The 21134-nt window shown below is 40.2% G+C and overlaps 1 protein-coding gene across 5 annotated transcripts in view; it reads left to right on the top strand.

The window, feature by feature from the left end:
• Positions 1 to 21134, top strand: part of RASGRP1 (RAS guanyl releasing protein 1) — a 488763-nt gene that overhangs the window by 386863 nt on the left and 80766 nt on the right. The window contains exons 2-3 of one of the 5 annotated variants that reach the window (XM_061180530.1): positions 5143 to 5267; positions 6116 to 6230. The exons of 3 other annotated variants lie outside the window; for them this stretch is intronic. In XM_061180530.1, the coding sequence (XP_061036513.1) occupies positions 5143 to 5267; positions 6116 to 6230 (240 nt within the window). The remainder of the gene's footprint in view (positions 1 to 5142; positions 5268 to 6115; positions 6231 to 21134) is intronic. One more of the 5 variants, XM_061180532.1, reaches the window with a different exon arrangement.

Raw genomic sequence — 21134 nt, forward strand, 5'->3', positions numbered from 1 at the left:
CTAGGTCTCAGTGGCCGGGTCAGGTGGAGAAGAGGCAGGAGAGTCAGAGCAAGTACCAGTTTCAAGGAGGACTTAATGCTCATTTTAACTGGTTTTCAACTACATAATAATGTGGCAAGAGGGGAAAGCAGTGCCACCAAGGATTTCCTGCCATGATTTCAAAGGATGTTTAGCATCCCTGCAGATTTAAGCACAAAGCAGGGTCAAGAAAAACGGCAAAAAACTTTGAAATGAGCAAAAAGATTATCGAGTATCCTTTCAGTGAAATGCAAGATACTGTCTGGAGGACCCTCCCAGGATTGTCTGATTCATTAGCGGTCTGTGCCTTTCTTGGTCTTCAACAATTTTGCAACTCTGTAGAGACAGACTTTAACTCATGGAGAGCTGAGAGCGATGCAAATGATTCCTGTTCATGAAAAACCAAACAAATTTTGTCCTGTGGAAAATAAAACTGATTTCCACCCTGTGGGACAGGCTGTTTTTGCATCTAGTAGCAAATTTAAGTCAGCATTTTTGATTGCCTATATAAAGAACTGGACTTTAGCTTTGCCTTTGAACTAGTTGTAATATCTTACTAGTTCTCTCAATATTCATGAGTGAATATTTGATTTGTATTCAATTTGTATGAGAGTCACAATTTTACCTTTTAAAAAAATTATTCTCTGACAGTAGAGATTCCACAATTTGATAGCTAGCAATAAAAATCCTTTCTTACTCTTCTAGGGTGTGACCTTAAGATTAGACCAGATGCCAGATCATGCTGACTTTCAAAAAGAGACAGCTTTAAAAGTAAATAAATAAAGTTTTAAAAGGTTCCTTGCAAGGGGACTAGGACTTAATTATTTTTGCATTAAAGTATAGTTGATTTACAATGTTGTGTTAATCTCTGCTGTACAGCAAAGTGACTAAGCTATACATATACATACATTCTTTTTTATATTCTTTTCCATTATGGTTTATCTCAGAATATTGAATATAGTTCCCTGTGCTATACAGTAGGACCTTTTTGTTTATTCATTCTATATGCAATAGTTTGCATCTACTAACCCCAAACTCCCAAACCATCCCTCCCCCACCCTGAGGACTAGGACTCATACAGCATCTTTAATTCATTGGCAGAGACTTCCTGGAGCATTGAGATGCACCTGGGCCAACAGGAAAATATCAACTAGCAGTATCAGTGCAAAAGAAAGGACATGAGAGGTATGTCTGCCGGTACACCATGTGTACACTAGACCCACACTAGGGGAGCCTGGACAGAATCTTCTTAAAGAGAGGGATGCAGAAAACTAAGATGAAGAGAGCAAAAGAGAGTTCTAACTTGTATTACTTAAGTTACTTAAGAATTGGGGTTTCTTTAGTTTATTTTTATAGCCCCACTTACCTATTCTTGCTTTAATTGCTTGTGCTTTTGGTGTCATATATAAGAAATCATTGTCAAGATCAGTGGAATATTATTCAGTTTTTTCAAAGAAGGAAATCCTGCCACATGGTGACAACATGGATGAACCTGGAGGACGTTATACTAAGTGAAATAAGTCAGTCACAGCAGGACAAATACAGCATGATTCCACTTATATGAAGTGTCTAAAATCATCGTAGAAACAGAGTAAAATGGTTGCCAGGGGCTAGGGGGGAGGAAAAATAGGGTTACCGTACAGTGAGTATAAAGTTTCAGTTATACAAGATAAGTTCTAGAGATCCACTGTACACCACTGTGCCTATAGTCAGCAATACTGTACTGTACACTTACAAATTTTGTTAAGAGGGTAGATCTCATGTTAAGTGTTCTTACCACAATCAATCAAAAGTAACAAACTCAAAAAAAAAGAATTAGTGACTGTTTAGATTCCAACTTTTCTCTGCAGTGTTCTTAATTCAGACCTGGCAACATAGACCAGAATGTGGCTGTAATGATCAGGGGGTGGCCGCCGACATTACCGAGCAGCTGTTTCATTCCATGCTCCTGATTTTTGGTCTCCTTTATCCTACTTTACGTGAAAAAAAATAAGGTTGGAGGCAGTGAACAGTGGCCTTTTTTTTTTTTTTAAACACAAGGGTGCTTTATTTCAAGTCCATGCCATCTAAATCTACTGAGTACAGTAACCAGGACCGGAGAGGGGACGAATTAGAACCTAAACGACAACAACAACAGCACCAGGACGTTCGCCCCCTGCATTGTGAATCTTAGTTCAGAAGAATCCGTGCGCTGGCAAGGCAGGGGCCGCAGTCACAAACTGCTGACTCCCCAGCCTTGCTTTTCCCACTGCCCCTGATCCCCTCTGCAGACAAAAGCAGACCAGAAACATAACCAGCAGGGCAAGGAGCCTGCTGTCACTAAATAAGGTACAGAACGAGCCCCAAGAATCAGCTGGTTTCCAGGCCTGATCCAAAGCCCACCTGCATCTGAATCACCAGGAGAACTTACTAGAAATGCAGATGCGTTTTCCCCATCCTAAAGATTGTGAACCAGTGGTGATTTGAGTATGCTTCAAAGTTTGTAAGTCATTACATTTCAGTCGAAATAACAAAAAGAGGGGAGGATGGTGCTTATCCTCTGTGGGCCTTAAACACCAGTCAGGGCAGAATTCAAACTGGGCTCCAGATATCTCGACATGCAGGCTCTCCCCACTGCCCCACTGCCTCTCAGGCACAGTTAAGGTGGAGAAATAAAATGGGCTTGATCAAAGTGTTTTTCTCTTCCCCATCTGCTTACCATTTTCAAACCATCTGTTCCTTCTCATGAACTATCTTGACTATTAAGGCACTAGAGGGTGGTGAGTAGAGCTGGATTCTGGACCAGGATTTAAATTCTGACTTTGCCACTTCCTAGCTTTGAAACCCTGGGTAAGTTACTTCATGTCTCAGTGGCTCAGTTTTCTCATCTATAATAGTGGTATCTACTATTACTGTTGTGAGAGGTATCCTAATTAACACAAGCTGTGACAGTTTAACTAACACAGGTTATATGAATTCAAATTACAATATACAAAGAACTCATCAATGAATTCAGTAAAGTTGCAGGATACAAAATTAACACACAGAAATCTGTTGCATTTCTATACACTAACAACAAAAGATCAGAAAGAGAAATTAAAGAAACAATCCCATTTACCATCATATCAAAAAGAATAAAATAACTAGGAATAAACCTACCTAAGGAGACAAAAGACCTGTACTCCGAAAACTATAAGATGCTGATGAAAGAAATCAAAGGTGACACAAAGAGATGAAAAGATATACCATGTTCTTGGATTGGAAGAATCAATATTGTCAAAATGACAATATGTCAAAATGACAATATTGTCAATATTGTCAAAACTACCCAAGGCAATCTACAAATTCAGTGCAATCCCCATCAAATTACCAATGGCATTTCTCACAGAACTAGAACAAAAAAATCTTAAAATTTGTATGGAGACACAAAAGACCCCAAATAGCCAAAGCAATCTTGAGGAAAAAACACAGAGGTGGAGGAATCAGGCTCCCTGACTTCAGACTGTACTACAAAGCTACAGTCATCAAAACAGTATGGTACTGGCACAAAGACAGACATATATCAATGCAACAGGATAGAAAGCCCAGAAATGAACCCACATACCTATGGTCAATTAATTTATGACAAAGGAGGCAAGACTGTACAATGGAGGAAAGACAGTCTCTTCAATAAATGGTGTGGGGAAAACTGGACAGCTACATGTAAAAAAATGAAATGTGACCATTTTTAACACATACACAAAAATAAACTCAAAATGGATTAAAGACCTAAATGTAAGACCAGATACTATAAAACTCTTAGAGGAAAACATAGGCACAACACTCTTTGACATACATCGCAGCAAGATATTTTCTGAGCCGTCTCCTGGAGTAATGGAAATAAAAACAAAAATAAACAAATGAGACCTAATTAAACTCAAAACCTTCTGCACAGAAAAGGAAACCATAAACAAAATGAAAAGACGACTCACAGAATGGGAGAAAATATTTGCAAACAATGTGACCGACAAGGGATTAGTCTCCAAAATTTACAAACAGTTCATGGGGCTCAATATAAAAAACACAAACAACCCAATCAAAAAATGGGCAGAAGACCTAAACAGACATTTCTCCAAAGAAGAAATACAGATGGCCAAAAAGCACATGAAAAGATGCTCAACATCACTAATTATCAGAGAAATGCAAATCAAAACTACAATGAGATATTACCTCACACTAGTCAGAATGGCCATCATCGAAAAATCTATAAGCAATAAATGCTGGAGAGGGTGTGGAGAAAAGGGAACCCTTTTGCACTGTTAGTGGGAATGTAAATTGGTACAGCCACTATGGAGAACAGTATGGAGGTTCCTTAAGGAAAAAAATATAGAGCTACCATATGATCCAGCAATTCCACTCCTGGGCATATACCCAAAGAAAAACATGGCCCAGAAGGATACGTGCACCCCAATGTTCATTGCAGTCCTGTTTACAACAGCCAAGACATGGAAGCAGTCTAAATGTTCATCGACAGAGGAATGGATAAGGAAGATGTGGTACAAATATACAATGGAATATTACTCAGCCATTAAAAAGAATGAAATAATGCCATTTGCAACAACATTGATGGACCTAGAAATTATCATACTAAGTGAAGTAAGCCAGACAGAGAAAGACAAATATCATATGATATTGCTTATATGCAGAATCTAAAAAGAAATGGTACAAATGAACTTATTTACAAAACAGAAACAGACCCACAGACTTAGAGAACAAATTTATGGTTACCAGGGGGAAGGGTCGGGGGGAGGGATAGATTGGGAGTTTGGCATTGACATGTACACACTGCAGTGTTTAAAATATATAACCACTGTATATAACCACTGTGATACTGTATAGCACAGGGAATGCTGCTCAATATTCTATAATAACCTAAATGGGAAAATAATTTGAAAAAGAATAGATACATGTATATGTATAACTGAATCACTTTGCTGAAACTAACACAACGTTGTTAATCAACTATGCTCCAATATAAAATAAATATTTTAAAAATTACTACATATATAAATATGTATGTGTATATATATATATATATATATATATATATATATATATATATATATATATATATATATATATATATACATATGACTCCCTCCCCAGCACAAGCAGAGAAAAGGCCACGTGAGGACCCAGGGAAAAGGTGGCCATCTGCAAGCCAGGAAGAGAGCCTTGTCAGAAACTGGATCTGCTGCCACCTTGATCTTAGACTCCTGGCCTCCAGTGCTGTGAGAAAATAATTTTCTGTTGTTTAAAAAAAAAATCAACATATGTATAGAGTTTAAAATAGAGCTTGATGTGTGTTAAGTGTTCAGTAAGTATTAACTGTCACCCTTATTACTCTTGGCTTCTCTCCTATGATTATGTCTTCAGGTAGGAGGAGGGTTTAACAATTAATTTATCTATCATGGGTATAATACTGAGGCAATTTCCCAGCTACAACCTTAGCCCACTGGCCCATAACTCCCTCATTTGGCCCTATCAGTCAAGGTCACTGTCCTTGAAGTTCTGCCCAGGTGCGTGTTCAGTGGGAACTGAGCTTGGTTAGACCTTGGCATGAGGCAGGGACACAAAGGGGAACCCAGTCATTGCCTCTGAGACTATGCAGTATGTCACTGGTAGTTACTTTCCCTTGGTGAGCTTCCCATAGAATTAAAGGTGTATTTTGGTGTTCTATCCCCTGACAAAAGTCAGAGGCATCTATTAAGACATGACACAGGCTCCTCAGATAAGAAAAATGTGAGACATCCCCTTCCCACCCCGACTGGATCTTGTTCTCATATACCCCACCCCAAGCTTTCCTACCAGGCCCCCAGTTAGAAGACTCTTAGAGCAGAGATAAACGTCAAGATCAATTCAGCACAATTTGCAGAAGAAAAGGAGAACTAGATATCCTAAGCATTTATAGCATGAATCTTGTCTCTTTAAAAGAAGATGACGTTAAGAAGTGGTAACTACCAAACCAAAGTCTGTCATTTAAATAAAGAGCAAGCATTACTTATGACAGAGCTGAGTGTGTTGAAGTATGCCCTGGAAACAAGAATCACTTTAGATAATGACTCTTCTTGCTTTTAAGAGAATTCATGAGACTCGCTGTGCACACTGCATTGGAAAGTCATTAAAACCGCTGAAGCATGTCACGTTCAGCACTCCTGGCCACAGAAGTCTTAGAACACCTGCAGGTAAGGCAGGTAAGAGCATCAGGAGTCTCTGAGATGCTACCTACTTATTAAACAACAATTATTTGTCCTGTGATGCCCTGGGCACTGGAGGCTACAGGGGACATAGGACACTGCTCTGCAGGACCACTTGCTGTCTGTCTGACTCTGAGTAAATAATGCAAATCCCTTTGAACTTCAGTTTCCTTGTCTGAGACACAGGGAGCAAAATACTTAAGTGTATTAGTTAGGATGCTTTTTCGGGGGTGTAAGTTACAGAAAAAGCATGACTCAAGTACTTTAACAATAATGGTCAGTCCCATCTCACGTATCAGCAAGTGCACAGGTATGCCAGGAGCTGGGGCCTGCCTCTGCTTTGCTTGCCTCTGGCCTCCTCCATCTGTGTTGGCTTCCTTTACATAGAAGTGCCAGGCAAACATCCAGACACCACAAGGTCCAGAGCAGGGAGAAGGGATATCTCTTCCTAAATGCCACTTTTTCATCAATGAGGAAGCCTTCCCAAACTCCCACCCCCACCAGCCAGGCTTCCCTCATACCTCACTGGCTTGAATGGTTCACATGACCACCTGTGACCCAATCACTGGTGACAGATGCCACGATTGGTTTAAAGTATTCAGCACTTACCCCTAGGCTGAGGGCAGAATCAGCTTCCCCAAAGACAGGATGATAGGAGGACAAAAACCTAAATAATAGCAGGACTTTGTGGACGAGGAAGAAGCAGTAGGTGGCTAATGCAGCAACCAATGGTGTTTACTACACCACCCCATGAAATTCTTGTGATGAACAGATGAGACGGTGAATGAAAATGGCTCACGCAATGCTTGGCACATGGGAATAATAATAGCTGACATTTTTGAGTACTTATAATGTGCCAGGCACTTTATATGAATTCTCTGATTTAATTAGTACCCTGTGAGGTAGGTGCCATTATTATGCCCATTTTATGGATGAGGAGACTGGAGCACAGGTCAGTTAAGTAACTTGATCAAGGCAGAGTCTGCATTTAAACTCAGGCACTCTGACTTAAAGTCCTGCTCTCATGCATTCATTCTCTAAGATTTACTGCACTGAAATGGTAGTCAAATTCATTACCCCATCTCTGCCTTAATCTCAAGAAATGTGTAAATTTTGAGTTCGATGGGATTCGTACACATGAAAAATCAGAGAGCAATACAGTATAGCAGCTAGTGACAATCTCTGTGGTTTAAGAGAGGAAAGATGTAACCAATGTACATAGGGAAGACAGTAGGGGGTGATGCTGCCAGGAAGGCAACAGGGGATGGGCCTCCATGGAGGTGTGAGTTTGAGAGGCAATGGAGAGCATTCCAGACTGCTGTAGCAGCTTGGAGTTTTCAGGAATAAAAGGCCACTCTTACATGACTTGGGCAAAGGGCAGTGGCTTTGGAATCCACTCTTCGGAGATGGAGAAGCAGAGCAGGCCTCCAGCCACAATATCTGCTGTAGACTTGGGCTGGACCAAAGGTGGTGCTAGAGTTCAAACTTAAGGTAGTTGTGCACCTATCCTGGCCTCCACAGCCCCTCATCTCCCCAAGGATTAATCCCTGTGCCTGCATTTTGGGTACCCAAGCCTTCTGAGAGACTAGAGATCTACATCCAAACCTCATGTTCTTATGAAGAGTACCCTAAGTTTTCCAGGCAGAGAGGACATTAGAATGTTGATGGAATTCCATCCTCTAGATGGAATTTCCCAGAGGAATCTGACTCAAGGGAGAGGATTTCTCTCTATATCTTACACCACTTCCTGCAGCACCAACCTTCATGCCAAGAAACGCCCCCTCAAGGACATGTTCTGGGCAGGGTTTCAGGTCATGTTATCCTAAGTCGATGTTTTTGAATCAAATCACTGTGTCTACATCCTATTTAGAGTCTTACCTATTATCAGTTTCTTGTTTATCACCTTTTACCTTATTTAGTCTTAAAATTACTTCCCAAATTCCTCTGCAATCTGATATTTAGGCAACAGGTACCTTTCTAGGTTAATAAAATAGATCCAAGTTGGGAAAGGTTAGTCTTTGGAGTGAGAGATTGAGTTCAATTCGCAGCATGGTCACTCACCGCTGGGTGCCTCTGGACCCCAGGTCTTTGTGAAGCAAAGACCACACACGCACAACAGTACATTTCCCCATCCCGACGGTGAGCAAAGTATAAGGAGGGCATCTAGATCATTGTCTGGCATATAATTGGTGTTTTAAATGTTAGTTTCTTCCTCCCTTCTGTCCTTTACCCTTTATAGGGGGTAGGGAGGAATGTTCAAATGTAGTAAAAGCAAAAGAACCTGTGTGTGGTTTTTAGGATGCCTGATTATGCCACTAAGTTGCTGTGTGCCCTGGGGTGAGACCTTTACCTTCTCTGGTTCCATTTTCTCATCTATAAAAAGAGGAGGTTAGAGTCAATATTCAGAGTCACCTGTATATTTAAGATGATATGTTTATTATATACTATCTACATTCCCCAAGTTCAGAGTCACAGGAATTCCCCTAATTAATCTGTCTCATCTAGGCTCCAGACTCATCTCCCCCAAGTGGGTGTGGCCCAGTTTCTTCCCATTCAGCTTGGCCTGCAGAGTCCTTCCTGCCTCAAACCTGTTGTGAAACGGCTGTTATCTAAGACTAACAAGGACCTACTGACCACTTAGGGAGCAGGCATGGCGGGCCCCAGCAATAGTGATCTCAGACCCATCTAGACAGCCAGCAGTTCATTGATAGCAAAGCACCTGATAGTGAGATGTCAGTGGGAGGGAATGTGAGGTCACCTCACCCTGTGGTTTGCAAACTGTGTGCCTCAGGGACCTGGAGGTCCCTCAGTGCCCCTGGCAGCTGAGGGGCGGGGAGGCAGCAACAGATGGGCCCCTTCTCACCAGAGTGGGTTCACCTCCGATTCATTCACTTCCCAGTTTTCGGCAGAGGGTTACCATGTAAATTTTAGGATTACTTGTTCTGGTTCTGTGAAAAATGTCATGGGTAATTTGATAGGGATCACATTAAATCTATAGATTGCTTTAAGTAGTGTGGCCATTTTAACAATATTAATTCTTCCAATCCAAGAGCATGGGATTTCTTTCCATTTCTTTCTCAGCATATAAGTCATTCACCTCCTTGGTGAGGTTTATTCCAAAGTATTTTTTCTATGTGATTATAAAAGGGATTTTTTTTTACATTCCCTTTCTGGTATTTCATTGTTAGTGTAAAGAAATGCAACTGATTTCTGTGTGTTAATCTTGTATCCTGCTACCTTGCTGAATTCATTTATAAGTTCTAGTAGTTTTTGTGTGGAGTCTTTAGGGTTTTATATATATAGTGTCATGTCTTCTTCATTTAATGACAACTTTACCTCTTCCCTACCAATTTGAATACATCTTATTTCTTTTTCCTATCTGATTGCTGTGGCTAAGACTTCCCATACTGTGTTGAAGAGAAGTGGTGAGAATGGGCATCCTTGTCTTGTTCCAGATTTTAGCAGGACGGCTTTCAGTTTTTCACCATTGAGTATTATATTGGCTGTGGGTTTGTCATAAATAGCTTTTATTATGTTGAGATATGTTCCCTCTATACCCACCTTGGTATGAGTTTTTATCATGAATGGATGTTGAATTTTATCAAATGCTTTTTCTGCATCTATTGAGATGATCATATAGTTTTTGTCTTTTCTTTTGTTGATGTGGTGTATCACATTGATTGATTTGTGTATGTTGAATCATGCTTGTGTCCCTGGGATGAATCCAACTTGGTCATGGTGTATGATCTTTTTTATGTGTTGTTGAATTCTCTTTGCTAATATTTTGTTGAGAATTTTTGCATCTATATTCATCAGAGATACTGGCCTGTAATTTTCTTTTTTAGTAGTGTCTTTGTCTGGTTTGGGTATCCTTTCAGACTTCTGACTTGCTGAACAGTGAGGTTATATATTTGTGTTGTGTTAAGTCAGTAAATTCAGAGTAATTGTTACAGTAGAACTAGGAAACGAATAGAGGAGGGTGGGAATATTGCTGTTGTGCTCGGAGCAGCTGAACGATCCTATTGTATAATGGTTGGGGGTGGGGGTAAGAATTTTTTTGCTTATCTATGTTTCTTATCTTTACCTAATTGAACACGTATAACTTTTGTAATAAAAATGAGAAGTTATTATTTTCAAGAAGAGAACTCTTCTTGAGTTTTAGGACATTTCATCAAAGTCCTAAAAGAGAGCCAGCTAGGAGTCAGGCATCTGCAGCTTAGTGGGAGGGGAAGGGTCAACCGGAGTCAACGGGAGATACAGCATGTGGTCTGGAATGTCTCTAATACCCATTAATTTACCCAGGGTGATAATGTCCAGGGACTCTTGAGGGATGGGTAGAGTAGCACTCAGGAACACCGGGCTTCCCCCAAATTGAACTGAGAGAATGAATTGAGAAGTGAGCAGGCACGAGAAGAAGAAGGGGAAAAAATGAGAAAAAATGCTTTAGGCAAAAAAGGAAAAATCAAAATATTAACATGAAGGGGAATCCTCAGACACTTTACAAATCTGTATGAAGGAGGCAGACAGAGCAAAGCTCAACAGGCTGGCCCACACTGAGCAGACATGTGACAGTGGAGGTTTATAGCAGCCTTCCAGCAGGTTCTTTAGGGTTCCTCCCAGGAAGCAGCCCTTCCTGCAGATTTTTCCTAGCCCCCTTTTTTCCCACCAAAATATACCTGACTCATTCTAAAGATAACTGTCATATACACTTAATTCAGTCAATGTCATGGGGGAAAAAAGGAAGGAGGCTCCTTCTAGAATAGCTCTGTCTGGTAGACAATGCAAGCTACATATGTCATTTTTAATCCTTGAGTGGTCACATTAAAAAAAAAAACAATAAAAAGAAACAGATGAAACTAATTTTTATAATATACTTTATTTAACTCAATATAGCCAAAATATTATTTCAACATGTAGTCAATATTAAAATTACATTGATGAGATATTTTATGCTCTTTATTTCATGCTAAGTCTTCAGAATCTGACGTATATTTTGCACTTAAAGCACATCTCAATTTGGAGTAGCCACACTTCAAGTGCCCAATAGCCACATCTGGCTAGTAGCTATGGCACAGGACAGTGTGGTTCTCTATTAAAAGAAATTAAGTGACCCAATGACCAAAATCAGTGGGTAATTGTAATCTGGATTCTAGTTCTATAAAAGACATTCTTAGGGCAATTGAGAACATTTGAATAGGGACTGGACAAATGGAAAAAAAATTGTGGACTAGTTATTAGATACTATTAGAACTATTATTAGTTATAAGTGAAATACTATGGGTATGTGAGAGAGTGTCCTTATACTTAGGAGATTTAGGCTGAAGTATTCAGGGATAAAGTGTCATGATGTCTGAAAATTATTCTTGAAAAAATGTTCTTGAAAGAAAGCAAATATGGCAAACTGTTAATCATTATTGAATCTAGGTTGAAGGCAGATGGATGTCCTATGTACTATTTTTTCAACTTCCCTCTATGTTTGAAATTGATAATAAAAACTTAGGTAAAAGACACACACACACACACACACACACACACACACTCCTGCCCTAGACTCCATTCCAAACAGGGAAAATTTATCTGTTGGAGGCTCTTAATCTGCTGAACTAATTGTGTTAAAATATTTTTTATGGTAGAATATTTTATAGAGGAAGCAACATTGTTAGTAGTAAGAACACAAAATTTGAAGACAAAAGATCAAGATTCCATTTACTAGTTATATAACTTGAGTAGCCCTGTCTTAGAAAGCTTCAATTCCCTTATTACATATAATTATATAAAATATTTTATATATAAATATTATATCACACATTAATAATATATAATATATGTAATATATATAAATTTATAATTATATGTATTTTATATAATTATTATTACTATAAAATAATATTAAGATAGATGATAGATAGATAGATAATCAGACAGACTATAGCCTTAAATTGTTACACAAAGGACATCTAGTATGGCCTTTTAAAGGGAACTTTGAATGGTAAAGACTCTACGGGAATCTCAAGCCAAGGAGCCAGCGAGTGAGGAAGCAGTTTTTGTTGAATGAACCCTGATGATATCATTTTGTTATCTGTCCACCTGGAAAGAGAAAGGCTCTCCAAAGCCTCTGTCCCTGGCCACACACTCCTGAGCTGTGATGAGGAAGCCTTTGCCCTGTGCAGGTGTCAGCACCACTGCTCCAGAGTTGACAAACAGAACCACCAGCAAGGGACAGATGGGCAGGCTCGGTTGAGTGACAGCTGGAAATGACTTTGAAACTATGAAATCCCAAATAATATCTGGAAGTAGAAAAATCCAAATTATGTGAGAAGGAGTCATCCCCATGGACGGAGAACACTTGACATCCACAAAAATATTTGTTTTGGAATCATATCCATGCATCCTTGGAGCACCACAGTCAGTGTAAGATGAAGAGAAAGCAGACATGTGCATCCACATCTGTCATTTTAAACTCGGCCTCAGAGGAATTGGACATTTTGTCTAACTAGCACCAAAGGGCTGAGTTAGGAAGACTCTACTAACTAGAATAAAAGCTCCTGGAGGGGCTTTGCATGCCCGTGTTCTCCTTAAACATTGGTTGAATTGGATTGACTTTTTTTACTCACTGCCAGAGTCAGGAATAGAGTACAGGTCTCTTGTTCTAAGACACAAACCTCAAAACTCATTTATTATCCCCAAACATAGACACTATACAGATAACCATCTACCTCAGAAATCCTATTCTGGTGGGTTCCATTTCTTAGTCTGGCAAAGATCTTAATATTTGTGATGAAGTTATTCTGACCTCTTACTTCCCCCTTTGTTTTTTATGCTGTGAGGTCTCTCTTCCTTGCTTTTACTGAACTTCAGAGTTCTGAGATGATTTCTTTCCCTTTTCCATATAGGTAACTTCTACTGCCCTGCTCACTTTCACAGGTTTGCTTCCTTAAACAATCTCAACACTGAAAATTTACCCTCATAGCACACACACCTGCATGGGTGCACACACTCAGACACATAACAAACACATGCACCTAGACAGACTCACATACTTGAAGACCACACTTAAATCCCAGAGTTCTTAGATTGCCCTCAAAAAGTCTTAGTCCAATCAGTTGCTCCAAACCTTAAAACATTATAACAGCTAGTTATACTTCTCAAGTTTGGACCAGCTGATATGAAAAAGGCCAATGTCTTGTTTTGTTTTTGTTTGTTTGTTTGTTTTTTACTTAGGCTTAATAAACACTTTCTTCATAGACATATTTTTAAAATAGTAAAGTTCATCTCATACCTCTGGAATTACTAATCTCTGAAAGTACAGAGTCTGGATTAATGATGTTTTACTGTATCACTTATCTAATTGAAGAGCGTGGAATTCAGTCAAAGTAAATTGAGGTGAAAATTATCACAGATACTCCAACTGGAGTACCACTGGGAAAACCAAGACTTTAGAAGTAAGTGACTTGTCTAGTGAGTTAAGCAAAGAAATGAAAAATTGAACTAACATTAATGTTTACTTAAAAGCTGAGGAAAACTCTGCAAAACTCAAAGGCTGATGGCCCCTGACCCCTTTCCAGGCCCTACCCCTTTTGAAACTAGTTCAGGGGCATCCTGGCTGGGCCAGCTCCTGAGAAGGAGAGAAGAGGAGAGTAAACCTCTGAGACCATCTTGGCCCCTCCAGAAATTTATCATTTTTCTGATTGACATTCTTAGGAAATTTTTTTTCTCAGGAAAACAAGCTATGAAATTCAGAAGATTTTTAACATTTATATTCATAGTAAAATATATGCATATTTTCAGTTTACATGTACAAGTCCCTGATTAAAAACCAAAAATGACATATTTAAGGTCAAGACTAAAACTGCTTTTAGGGATTGAGCTGAGTACTTGCTTCCCTAAACTACAAGACCAGGTGCAGCACAGAGCAAGTGTCGCAATGGAGATGATTTCGGGGACAGAGACAATTTTGACATACCAGTTTATTGTTTTTATTACATAGATTTCTCCCCTTTTTAATGAAACAAAAGAACTCAACAGAGGGGGAGCATATAAAAATCAAATTGTATAATATGAATCAATATAATATATATTATGAAGCTAACCAGACTCTTCAGATAATACCTGCTAGAAACCAGGAAACAGAAATGAGATGAAGAAAGGCAAAGACAAATGCCTTACCACCTGTGAAATAATCTTTTCTAGAAAGACTCGGTGCTGTTTTGGTCAAGAGGCCAAGCTAGACTTTGAAGACATGATGCAATTCTCAATTAGTTAATGGTTCACCTTGTGGCCCAAACCAAGTCACTTACCTCTGTGCCACGGCACAGACTCTTGTGAATAATGAGCAAAGAACAGGGATGGAAAGTCCTCTGTGAACTAAGAGGAACCATCTGTCTACCAAAATCTCAGGAAAAACTCAGGAAGGTTTGCAGTTCCCCACCCCTCAGCCCTGAAAGTCTAGACTCTTTTAGAGAGTCCCCAGTCATGAAGTCTCAGTCTGGCATGTTTCCAGGGGACTCTCACAACCCTAACTCTCCCTCAGCAAACAAGTCCATCGTTAAGTGTCCATAAATAGGGTTCTTGCAGGTCTCAGAGTTCTGGGTCCTCCTAGTCATGCCCAGAACAGGATTTGCTTTCTAAGTTCGACACCACAATTGATAAGACCTTCCTGAGTCCTCTAGATCAGCACTGGCTGAGATCTGAGTTAAACCTCCTTAGGGAACAACTAAGACCTCAGCAGCTTTCAAGAAAAGTGTGGGGGGAAATAAAAAAAAAAAGACATAGGGAAGAAGGAACCTGGCAAACTGGCAACCATTTCCCTGAGTTCTATTATCTACTGGAATGATGGTGTTTTCTGTTTGCTTCGTACCTGTAATGACAGCCATGCCCCTCATGAAATACAAGATGAGAATAAGTATAGATAGGACAGGAAAGGGTTAGCTATTTCTTCCTCTTCCAGATGACACTTATGCCAAGCAATGAGCACTTCCTATCTGTAAATGGCGACTGACCTGCCAATCAAAGTGTGCTTGGATTCCAGACTGCACAGTTTCATGTGCTTTCTCCCTGCAAAAATGAGCAACCTTGGTTCAGTCAGGGATGAAATCAGGAATACCAGAGACTGAAAGGACTTTTGTTTTAGACAATCTTTTGAAAGCCTAAATTCCTTTAGCTCTGGTCCTATTCATGTCACTCAACAATGACTTACTGTTCACAAGGAGCTCCATCTGCCAAAAGTTTTGGGTCTTGAGAGTCTGAATCAAAAGCTATCCCTGACTCTCAGAAGCCTAGCCTAGGTTTGGGATATCCACAACCTTAGTAAAGTTACGGTGCAACAAATATTAAGACTGTTGTCAATCTCAGGCAGCCCAAGCCCCTGCCTCCAGGTGACGAGGGCAAAAAACACAAGACTGTTCAAAGGAAAAAAATCTTTCCCAGAGGATGAAATAGGATGGGACATAGTTAAGTGCTCAGGAACCTGGACCTATCGTGCTTCTCTGTAGCAGAAGCTAGAAAGTAGGCAAGCCTTCCTACTTACTGCATATCCACGTATTTCCTTATCTCTAGCCCCCCATTTTATAGGCATCTTGGATAGTTGGCCCTCTTACCCTTCCTTCATGTATTCCAGTGTCTGTAAGGACAGGTTTTGTCATGCACTCTTGGGGCTGGCAGAGATGCCAGACATCACATTAAACAGAAGATAAAATAAAAAGTGGTCCTCAAATGTCCTGGAAGAGAAAAAGGAAAGGTGAGACACTGATGGAAATAGCAAGAAATGGAAGTTGACGTGTCATCTGTGAGTCTTTTAGAGAGGCTGGGAACCAGGAAGAGAAGCAGCACCGCTGAGTCAGGAACTTCCCAGCATGTAGATTTGCTCTGTGTTGAAAGCAAGGCAAGTGAGGGACCCTTTTTCTTCAGTGCCCAGATCTGTATCAGAAGCTGTAAGCACGTTGGGTGGGACCACAAGGTAGGGGGATACTGAGAACACTGGGTTTCTGGGATGTTCCAGGAAAGGATGGTCCAAATGGGAAATTGAGGGACTAGGCAAAATAATCTAAACATCAGAAGTCAAAATCAGACTTAACTCCTAATTTGACCAGGTTAGACCAAAAGACTGAACTTACATTGGCACCTCAGAAAAATATTCACACCTATTGAGGGTAGATTTTAAGATTGGAGTACAGTCATGAGAATTTTTTTGAAGTATAATGATGAGCTAAAACTCTCTTCACACAAATGAATAAACACGCAAACAAAGCAACACTCTTGGGTTGTAGTAAAGAAGCCCTAAGGAATAAGGCTTGAATCACTTGATATAATAATTCCCCATTTTTAAAGAGAAGACCAAAGCCCCTAAAAAAGGAATCATGGAGAAGAAATTACAGTAGGAACTGCATATTTAGCCCAATCTGCTAAGGAAACATTCACAGGTGTAGGCACACACACACACACACACACACACACACACACACACACGAGAGGTATGGTACATGTTATATGAGAAGTGACATAATAAGGTAACAAGGCCCCAACCAACGTATTAATAGCACATTGACAACAGTTATACTTTCACTTTTCAAATAACTGAAAGTGAAAACTTGGACCTAAAGAAATCTTGTCAGTGGCTCTCCCTCCCCCAACCAATGGCCAAGTCTTTTCAGAGGCAATTCTAGTTTGAGCTGGGCTGACTATCAGTGTAACTAGACCAAAATTCTGACCCTCTGATGCTCTGGCTGTGGTTGATAAGACAGCTAAAAGCTCAGCACTTCATTGAGACCATCAACAATATGGTTAGTGCTGGTTACTGATCCTCTTTACTTCACCCAGAATTTTCTAATAGGCTATAGCCAATGAGATCAACTGTTTTGGGTACAAAATCTAATATATTATGAGTGGGAGGTGTAACAAAATGGTGATAAGCTTGGGCTCCAGAATCACACTGAATTGAAACCCAGCTTCACATTTCACTAGCTGTGTGTCCTTGCATGAGTCACTTAACCTTTTTGAGCCTTAAACCCCACCATCTATAAAGAGAGGACAACAAGGGTAGATCATCATAAAGTCTTTTTGTAAGGATGACATGAAATAATGTGTACTTATTTCTTGGCACAGTGCTTGACATGTAGGAAGTGCTCAATATGTCAGCTTATAGAATCATCGTGAGGAATCTAGGGTAAACAGAAAATACAGACAAAAAAGTAAAAAGTATTCTGTTTGATTGTAGAATCTAGCTCAGCATAGCCTAACATGTAAGTCGGCCCTTTTTTGTTTGTTTGGTTGGTTGTTTTTGCTGCCTACCAACTGCGCCCAATAGTCTAGCCTACTTTCTGCAATAGCCCAGGGGCTGCCAGGTCTTTTCTGGCTAGGCCTCTGGGTACTATAGTTTCAAGTTCAAGTCTGCCACGGAAGCAGTAGGTACTTACTCACTCCCTGGCACAGAGCTAGTATTCCTTATTCCCTGCACCGACAGCCAGTTGGTCAGTAAGTATTGCTTTCTTGGCTCCTCCAAGCTGGGCCCTCTGGCCTTGAATGACCCTCCAGCGCCCCTAGTTTTATCTCGCCTCCCCAGGCAAACCTCCACTTTTCATGCAATTTCTCACCTCACTGCCCTCCAGGTCATCTTTCATATGCCTCCCTACCGGGTGTTCAAAAGGGACAGAGGGAGCCCCTCCTTGAAACTCACCTTTCCCCTTATATTTATACCAACATTTCTCAATAGCCAGAAACCAGAACTCTCTCAGAGCCAGAAAAGAGCACTTAGTCTTTCTTGAAGGAGCCAGACTCACCGTGAGGGCGGACTCAGGAGGCACGGGGCCAAGAGCCCACAGTACCTAGAGGGGCCCGCAAAGAGGTTCTAATTTCTTTTTAAAACCAAAGAAGAAAATGAAGGTGATAAGAACGTATGTATAATCATTGAATCCATTCCGGATTCTATTCATCTTTATGCCAACACAATCGTAAAATATACTTTAAAATATATTTTTATGGAGGAAGGGGCTCACAAATACACTGTGGCCCTGCCACTCCTGCTGAGTTGAGAGTGGTCCTAAGTGGGGCGAACCTGAGGCAAACTCACCCACCTGGACCCTGCCTCCTACGTGACCCATTTATTTCCTCTGTCTGGTACAGGACAAAAAGTCACAGCGACTCAGATTTTTAAGAGGATTTTTTATATAGCACAGGGAACTGTACTCAGTATTTTGTAATAACCTGTAAGGGAAAAGAATCTGAAAAAAAAAAAATATATATATATATATATATACATATAACCGAATCATATATATGTATAACCGAATCACCTTGCTGTATACCTGAAACTAACACAACATTGTAAATCAACTATACTTCAGTTTTCTAAAAAAGAGGATTTTTTAAACAACTGCCAACACTGATTGTATAGAACTTGTCTGTTTCCATCATATGTCTAACCCAGACTTCTTCACACCTCTACCCAAATACAAACGATGCCAAAGCACTAACACAACATCAGGATCACACCTGCATGAGCCAAATTAAGAGCCAGCATGAGGTGACCTTCCTCAGGAAACAAAGCCTCATTTCTGGGGCACTTGAAAATCACACATAAATGGGCACTGATTGGATTTATCACAACATATGGCGATACTTTCCACTGATTGATTTAGTTGAAAAATCAATTAAGCTGCACACTTGGTTGACGGTTGGGTCTCCATCCATACTTATGAAGCCATCATGTAGACTACTCCAGCTGTACACTTTGTACAGAGGCAAGTTTTCTCAGTTTGATGCAAGGTGCAGAAACAAAACAAAACAATACAAGACAAAAAAGACAGTTTTCTTTTACAGTAAATTCTGGCTATCTGGACGAATGCCAAGAAATTTCTTCAACCAAAATGTGTTGAGTCTGTTACCAGTTAGACAGGGAGGCAGATCAATCTTGATCAATACTTGCAGGAAATTTAAGCCTTCAGCTTTGTTTTTGAATCAGTGAATTTCTGATTTTCATGATGCTGTCTTGGGTGTGACTATTATTGGTGAAACACAGTCTCTGTACCAAGGGAACACAGCTACCTACAGGGTTAAGTCACACCCTTTTTAGTCGGGCTCACTTCCCACCTCCAAATCCAGAGGAACAGGCAAGACAGACTATTCCATCCCAATGTATCCTTTCCTAAGCCTGCTATCTGTCCATGAGAGTTTCACGCTCTATTCCCACCACAAAGAATCAGAGTGAAGAAAAAGATACTTAACGTCCCATGTGGGGTGGAAACCTGGGCTTTGGCACAGGGGAGTGGGCTGGGGTGTTAGAACTCCACTGTCAAATCAAGAAGTAAAATGCTTGTAAGTTGTGTATGAAATGGCCTACTTCAGTATTTCTTAAATATGAGTAAAATATGACCCCTTTTAAAGGGGAAAAAAATTTCTTCTAGACCCTTAAGGATGTGACTGCTGGTGATCCCGGTGTGAGAAGCACCCACCCATATTAATTTACAATGATTTTCTCCATCGCTCACATGCAAGTGTCTTTATTAATACTCAGGAGTTTTCATTTTAATACTATGCTTATCACAGTACTTTTTTGAATGCATATTAAACAGTTTTTGTACTCAGAAAACCACATCCTTTGACTGGTCCAGGCCACTTGAATCTTTCTATTAACTGGGTTTTTTTTCGAGCTTTTACCCGTGTCTTTGTAGGTGTTAAATGATTAAGTAGTATTAGTGCTAGGGTGGTGCTAGGTGCACAATAGGAGTTTTAAAAATAGCGGTTGCATTACTAAACTAGTTTTAGCTTTTAAATTGTTGCTGTTCTGATTGCAACGCAGCCGTTTGAAAAGCTCAGTGTTGAATGGTAATTAACTCAGCCCTCTCTCCAGCAGCGCTCAGCTCAAGCACCCAGAGGCTATCTTGGGAAGTGACGTTAATTGAATCACATCTAAAGTGGAGCGAGGGACTCAAGGTGCTCATGGGGGAACCCTTCAAAGTGAGAAGCGTCTCAGATTCTGCAAAGGCAAACTAAGATTAAGTCAGACTTGAGAACCTTATTTATGTATTGGCAGAGGGTGGGGAGAATCAAAGTTCCTGTGTGTAGTTCAGCAAAGCACTCTGCTCTGCTTCTTCTTTACCTCTGCATCTTCCTCGTCTCTGAAACACGGGCCTCGCCTCTCCTCTTCCCTCACTCCTCTTTGGCTAGTGAGCTGTGCATCTCATCCTTTACATCTTAACCCACACCTCACTTCCTCTGAGAAGTCGGCTCCCCATCAACCAAGACTAGGGCAGGTGTCCCTTGGATGTGATTGCATAGCACTTGCTAGGTTACCAAAACATTGACCTCGTGTGCCCACAACCTGGCACTCAAAACATTAATGCGTCCGCAGTGGTTGCTACGTGCTAGGCATAGACCATGTCATATAATCATTAGCAAAGTTGCATGAGGTAGGCCTTGTTTGTACCCATTTTTACAGACATGGAAACTGAGGCTTAGAAAAGCTAACTTGCTCAGGGTCACATTACTAGGAAGCATGAGGGCTGAAATTCAAAATCAGTCTAACTCCAGAGCTCACACTTTGAACTACTGTGCCATTCTGCCTCCCAAATATTTGTGAAAAACATATTGTTTGACATTTTTTGATAAACTTGAACAAAGCAGATTCACTGACAACTTACCTTTTCTAGCCCCAGCTTCTGGTTTTTTAAAGCTATTCGGGCCAGAATCAGAAAGCAAGAAGTTCTGTGCCAGAATGATTCAAAATAGGATTCATTGATGGACTAAATGCTTGCACACAATACAAAAATAAAAGTTACAAAAGGGGAAACAATGAAAAGCAAGATTCCCCTACTCAGAGCCACCTAGTTCCCCTTTTCCAGAGATAACTACTGAGATCTATTATCATCATGAGAGGTAGCCCTAGAGCTGTATTTTGTAAACTATGAT

Source organism: Eubalaena glacialis, chromosome 2 (genome assembly GCF_028564815.1).
Source record: "Eubalaena glacialis isolate mEubGla1 chromosome 2, mEubGla1.1.hap2.+ XY, whole genome shotgun sequence".
In the NCBI taxonomy this organism is placed as follows: domain Eukaryota; kingdom Metazoa; phylum Chordata; class Mammalia; order Artiodactyla; family Balaenidae; genus Eubalaena; species Eubalaena glacialis.